The following is a 6,786-nucleotide window of genomic DNA, read 5'->3' on the forward strand; positions in this document are numbered from 1 at the left end:
AGCGAGAGCTGCAGATTACGTTCAGATGAAGTCAACAGGACCACATCATCCGCAAAAAGCAGAGATGCGATCCTAAGGCCACCAAAACATGGCACACAAAAAATTGACAGCATCTAAAAACAATCAATGAAACATAAAGACGTCAAAAATGGATACAGGTCTGTTTTTGACATAGCCAGAGCTTTGTTTGTTTTTGGAACGTTATGAAACTGGTTACGGACTTTAAATCAACAGGAAGTGAGTTCCAAACTGCAGATCCTCTCATGGACAGAGCACTTTGAGCAAACGTGGTTCTTCGAAAGGGAACCTTACAATTTCCGTCTGAAGCCGCTCTAGTAGACTGAAGTAGTTGTGTGGAGTGATGTTGGCTTCTGAACTGCATCATCCCATCGCCACCTTCTGGTGATAACATGACTCAGCAGAAACCAGAGTCAGACTGAAGGATCACGTTTTCTCAACGCCGAGAAATTTACTCAAGAAGCTGAAACTGAGCTGGTAAAGCTAGAAGAAACACACCAGCTACAAACTAAACATTTTTCTTATTTTTTATCAGTTGAAATGATTGAAATTCTATGAATTGGTTGATCATAATATTTTACAGGTTATGTATAGCGCTTACATTAAACTGTGTTAAGAGAGAAACTTGTTACAATCTCAAGGGGATAGTGATATTTGTAAAACCTAAATTTAGAACGAGTTTGAAGGAACTTCAATCCAAGGAATAAGATTATGGAATAATCTGGAGAGTGATGTGAAAAATGMTGTTTATGTTTAAGAAAATTATAAAAGTTTGTTAAAGAGATGTGAAGTGGAATAAGCTGTTATGTTGTTCACCAAGGTTTTGATGTTGGTTTWGTTTATTTTGGGATTATTTATTGCTTTTGTTTTAATTTTTTCTTAGGGAAAAAGGGGGCAGATGTTACAACATATTTTTCTTCTCTCTGCTGCCTTTCATTTCATTTATATTTTTTCTTCTGTTGTGTATAAAGTTTTTTTTTTTAGTGAAATTAATAAAAAAGCTATCAACAATAATACATCAATGTTTGCTAAAATCTGCAGCCAAATCTGCAAAGCTCAATGTAGCAAAAGTTTAATTGAAAGATAAAAGTATSACATCAAGTAGCCTAGCAAAAACCACAAACTGAAAACTAAAGTTTAAAGGTTTGCTAAAAGCTAAATGTATCAAATKGTAGCTAAAAGCAGTAAAAGGTTAGCTAATAGCTAAAAACAATGTTACAAACATTACCTAAAAACAGGAATAAGTAAGCTAAAAGCTAAAATATCAAAGAGCTACCTAAAAGCTAAAACTAGCAWACATCTAGCTTAACTCAACAAAACATTAGCTATAAGCTAAACATAGCAAATCTCTGACTAAAAGCTTTAAAAGTTTAGCTAAAAGTAGCAAAATTCTAGATAAACAGATCCAACACCTAACTGAAAACTAAAGTTCAAAGCTAAAAGCTAAATGTAGCAAACATTAGTCTAAAACGGTAAAATCAGCCAATAGCTTCAAAACTAAAAGGTTACATAAAAACAGGAATTAGCTGAACGATAAATTATTCAAGCCCTACCCAACAGCTAAAACTAGTTAACTGCTAGGTAAATGTATCAAAAGGTTAGCTTAAAGCTAATAGTAGCACAAGAAGACAGATCTTAGGAACAGGGTTGTATAAAATGAACTATTATATGAAATACTAAAACAGCAGAAAGTATCAGTTGGTTTTCTTGTGTCCAGGTGAGGTCCATCATCAGTGACTTTGCAGTCTTCATCACCATCCTGACGATGGTGTTGATAGATTACGCCATGGGCATCCCCTCACCTAAACTCCAGGTCCCCARCAAGTTTAAAGTAAGTCCTCCTCTGCTGCTCTCACAATAAAAAACCATGAATGCTGTAAAATAAAGTGTTGCTTTGAATCCTGAAGCCCACCAGGGATGATCGGGGCTGGGTGATAAACCCTGTGGGACCAAACCCGTGGTGGACCACCATCGTCACCTTCATCCCTGCCCTGCTCTGCACCATCCTCATCTTCATGGACCAGCAGATCACAGCCGTCATCATCAACAGGAAGGAGCACAAACTGAAGGTATTTCATCTWACAGCCACAACCAGGGTCAACGTTCGGTCAGCTAAAAGCACACGTTGCTCCTGCAGAAGGGCTGCGGGTACCACCTGGACCTGTTCGTGGTGGGCGTGATGCTGGGCGTGTGCTCSGTCATGGGCCTGCCGTGGTTCGTGGCTGCCACCGTGCTCTCCATCTCCCACGTCAACAGCCTGAAGCTGGAGTCAGAGTGCTCCGCCCCCGGAGAGCAGCCCAAGTTCCTGGGCATCCGCGAGCAGCGCTTCACCGGCCTGATGATCTTCACCCTGATGGGCTGCTCCGTCTTTATGACCTCTGTGTTAAAGGTTCACACACTGGGGGGGGCGGGGGGGGGGGGTGCAAGTGCATGGAAGACAACAGAGCTGGTTCATGGAAGGCTAAACACTTACCTGGTTACACATACAGTGTTAGCTCTTCAGATAATATATGGCTTTTGTGCACGTGATGTCACACCTGGTGCATTGTGGGTATTGGGTGCCATGATGGAGGGATAGTACCGGCATCGTGAGACTAACTGCTAGCTACCAAGCTCTGACAGGGTGGCTTTCAACTTATTCCAACTGAAGGTGATTGTAAATTTTTGTATAAAAAGTGTTTTGGTGGTGTTGTGTATAAGTTGTGTTGGTGTTGTGTATAAGTTGTGTTGGTGTTGTGTATAAGTTGTGTTGGTGTTGTGTATAAGGCTGTTGCAGTAAAAAGAGACACTCTGAACTGTTTCAGGTTTCCTGTCTGTAGAAAAGACAGTGGACTGTATATGGAAGATATAAGCTGGACATGCAGGTCAGCTGTCAGGTTCAGGATATCTCATTCAGCATTATGTAATTTACACAGGTTTATAGTAACTAAGTATATTTACTTCGTTACAGTACTTAAGTCGTTTTTTTTTTTTTGAGGATTTGTACTTTTACTTTTATTTCATTACATTTTAAAGCTAAAAATTATACTTTTACTTCTTTAAAATGTAACACCTAGTTACTTGTTACAAATTAAATACAGCAGGTAAAATAAGTATTGAACACGTCACCATTTTTCTCAGTAAATATATTACTAGAGGTGCTAATGACATGAAATTTTCACCAGATGTTGGTAACAACCCAAGTGATCCATACATACAAAGAAATCAAACCATAAATGTCCAGAAATGAAGTTATTTGTAATAATGTGGAATGGCACAGGGAAAAAGTATTGAACACACTTACTGAAATTTATCTAATACTTTGTACAAAAGCCTTTGTTGTCAATGACAGCTTCAAGACGCCTCCTGTATGGAGAAACTAGTGGCATGCATTGCTCAGGTGTGATTTTGGCCCATTCTTCCACACAAACAGTCTTCAAATCTTGAAGGTTTCGTGGACCTCTTCTATGAACTCTGATCTTTAGTTCTTTCCATAGATTTTCTGTTGGATTCAGGTCAGGTGATTGGCTGGGCCATTCCAGCAGCTTTAGTTTCTTTCTCTGAAACCAACTGAGAGTTTCCTTGGCTTTGTGTTTGGGCTCATTGTCTTGCTGAAATGTCCAGCCACGTTTCATCTTCATCATTTTACATTATTACAAATAACTTCATTTCTGGACATTTATGCTTTGATTTCTTTGTATGTATGGATCACTTGGGTTGTTACCAATATATTTACTGAGAAAAATGGTGACGTGTTCAATACTTATTTTACCTGCTGTATATTGCCCAATTTACTAAACCTGGCTTACAGGAACCGGTTTGGTTCAGTAAATTCAACAGTTTATAAAAGTACTTTACTTTCCCAATTTTGTGACCAGTTTTATCACTTTTACTTAAGTAGTTTTCTTATCAGTGAAATGTACTTTTACGAAAGTCATTTTCTGTTCATGTAATTTTACTTTTACTTAGTTTTTCAAGTACTTTATAGAGCTGTGTTAATTTAAACATGTTTCTATGAGGCATGGTGTAGTTTGTGCTGTTGGTGACGTATGAACGAATGAATGAATGAGTGGAAACAGAGCAGAGTTAGCTGTTCATGTCTTAGCTGCGTCATCAAATACCATCTCTGGCCTCCKTGTTGAGCTTCTCCCTGTCTTCTTCTGGGTTTTATTCTGAAGGTGCGTTTTTCTGATGAAATGGTCGCACTGCTGTCCCTGAATGGTTAAAATCAGAACTACATCATGGCACCCAGAACGACCCACATACTGCATTAGCTCCAGGTCTAATAAATATAGCTTTAGCTCCGGAGCAAATATATTTAGCCTTAGCTATAGAATTAATAAATACATCATTTGTTTTAGAGCTGTTAAATCTAGCATTAGTTCAAACACACTGCAGTTTGGCTGCAGTTATATTATTTATGTTGGATCACACTTAGAACATGTTTGAGACAAATAATGTGTAAATATAAGAGGCATGATCCTGATACTGACTGGTTTCTTTGTTGTTCTGACCTCAGTTCATCCCCATGCCGGTGTTGTACGGGGTTTTTCTGTACATGGGGGCTTCTTCACTTCGAGGCATTCAGGTAAATGTGCACACCTGCTGGTGGGTTCCTGTCTCAAGATGATTCCACACCRAGTGGGTTTTGTTTCTGCGCAGTTCTTTGACCGTCTGAGGCTGTACGGCATGCCGGCCAAACATCAGCCGGACTTCATCTACCTTCGTCACGTCCCGCTGAGGAAGGTGCACCTCTTCACCATCATCCAGCTCAGCTGCCTGGTCCTGCTCTGGGTCATCAAGACCTCCAAGGCTGCCATCGTTTTCCCCATGATGGTAAAACCCCAGTGTGTGTGTGTGTGTGTGTGTGTGTGTGTGTGAGCTCGTTGTCAGATTCTCGATGCCTCTCCAGGTCTTGGCTCTGGTGTTCATTCGGAAGCTGCTGGACTTCATTTTCACCAAGCGGGAGCTGAGCTGGCTGGATGATCTGATGCCTGAGTGGAAGAAGAAGAAGCTGGAGGACGCAGCGCAGGAGGTGCAGGAACGCACCACACCTCTGGATCCTGGATGTTTTACAGTTTTTATTGCAGCAGAAAACATTACTATTTTTTATTTTTTCTCCAGGAGGAGCACAGTATTATTGCAGAGGAGGAAGGCATCGTACAAGTCCCACTAGAAGGACATTACAAGTGAGTCGTCTCTACTTGTTGAGCTTCTTATGGAGCAGGAGGTGATGTTTTACCTGCATATCAAAAATAGAGGTGGACTGAGACCAGGGCAGCCGATGGCCAAAATACAAACCAGATTCTTTATTTTTAGTGTAACGTGTATTTTTCATTTCACGTTACATATTTAAACATATTGTTAGAAAAATACGTATTCAATAGACTGAAGTCAATATTAAAACCAACATTGTTAAATAAAATGATTTGTAGAAGGAATCAAACCATACAACACCAGAATTCTGGAACTGAGTGAGGTTTAATGTCACCGGAGCTGACAGGAAACCACACTGATGAAAAACCAGGAAGTTCATCAATTTATACATGATTCTTCAATGCCAGCGTTCGCCCCCTACTGACCTACGGCTGAATCACAGGCATTCAGACAAAATTCTCATCTAATGTCCTCACAACRTTTGAATATGTGTTGTTATAATTCAGACATGTAACTTATCTATATCAATCAAAACATAATAGATTAAACACTGTCAACATTATAAAAAGGAAAACCTAAAAATATAGTGTTGTGCTTTTAACATCAGTACTAACATCTAATAACTATAAATTTCTTCAATCCCCCTTTTCACATGACCAAATCATGTGAACAAAAATAAGAAATTTATAATAATCTATATGTTCGCATTAAGGCACAAATGTGTATGCAAATTGCCCTAAGCGCTACAGCACAACGTGGAAATTTTCTAACATCCCACCCCTAATATAAAGTGCTCCGTTTATTCCACCCCAATCAAAAATAGAAAACATAAATTGAACTATTGTCAAATACCAACCAGGTCAGCTCTGTGCATTCTATCGAGGCCAGAGGTTCCAGAACTTGGCCTACCGTTGGGAACAAGTCCTCAGCACCGTCTTCCGTGGCAGACTGACCTGGTTACTAACAATATCCCTGCATATTAAAATTTAACCTTAGCTCCTCAACAATTAATCTATACAAAGAACAGTAAACAAATAACCCAAAATGTTAAACCATTTCTAAACATATCCTGCTTAGTGTATATAATGTATAATGACAATATAATGGCTAACATTTTTAAAGGTCTTCTACATGTAAAAATAATATATAAGAGTATCCTTGCAGTAAACAGGTTGTAGCTAAATCTAAATCTAAAACTAAATCTTCATGTTCCTACTTGAAGACCAATCAAGTATACAAGCTAAATGTTATAAAATGGCCAATATTGAACACTTCACTGGTTTGTTTCCACTTTCTATTAAATATTAGTATCCAGTGGTGGGCATGGTTACGCTCAGTGGTGGGCAGCGCTAACCCAAAAATTAGCTCCCCTAYTTCTAAAGCACTTATGAAAATATTTAGGTGCGTAACTTCAAAAACGCATATGTCATAGAAAAACTAGTGGAAGCTAATTTTAAAGCGCAAGTTCAATTTGACACTTACTAGCTGGCAATAATTCATTACAGTATGCACAATACTGCCAACTAACGGTGTATGAACTCTTGTACAGCTTAATCCAACAACCGCCGATTGCGGGGATCTGATTTTCTGAAACAGAACTTTGGCTCCTGGTGTAAAAATTAAAAAGTTGTT

The 6,786-nt window shown here is 39.0% G+C and overlaps 1 protein-coding gene across 2 annotated transcripts in view; it reads left to right on the forward strand.

Annotated features, from left to right (window-relative positions):
* The first annotated feature begins 1,693 nt into the window (after window positions 1-1,693).
* LOC106536465 (sodium-driven chloride bicarbonate exchanger) overlaps window positions 1,694-6,786 on the forward strand; it is a 13,042-nt gene continuing 7,949 nt past the window's right edge. Inside the window, exons 1-7 of one of the 2 annotated variants that reach the window (XM_014033754.1) lie at window positions 1,694-1,849; window positions 1,926-2,087; window positions 2,156-2,407; window positions 4,517-4,585; window positions 4,660-4,833; window positions 4,910-5,032; window positions 5,122-5,186. In XM_014033754.1, coding sequence (XP_013889208.1) covers window positions 1,784-1,849; window positions 1,926-2,087; window positions 2,156-2,407; window positions 4,517-4,585; window positions 4,660-4,833; window positions 4,910-5,032; window positions 5,122-5,186 — 911 coding nt within the window. In that variant the 5' untranslated portion in view covers window positions 1,694-1,783. The remainder of the gene's footprint in view (window positions 1,850-1,925; window positions 2,088-2,155; window positions 2,408-4,516; window positions 4,586-4,659; window positions 4,834-4,909; window positions 5,033-5,121; window positions 5,187-6,786) is intronic. The other variant, XM_014033755.1, reaches the window with a different exon arrangement.

This window comes from Austrofundulus limnaeus, unplaced genomic scaffold (assembly GCF_001266775.1).
Source record: "Austrofundulus limnaeus strain Quisiro unplaced genomic scaffold, Austrofundulus_limnaeus-1.0 Scaffold1830, whole genome shotgun sequence".
In the NCBI taxonomy this organism is placed as follows: Eukaryota; Metazoa; Chordata; class Actinopteri; order Cyprinodontiformes; family Rivulidae; genus Austrofundulus; species Austrofundulus limnaeus.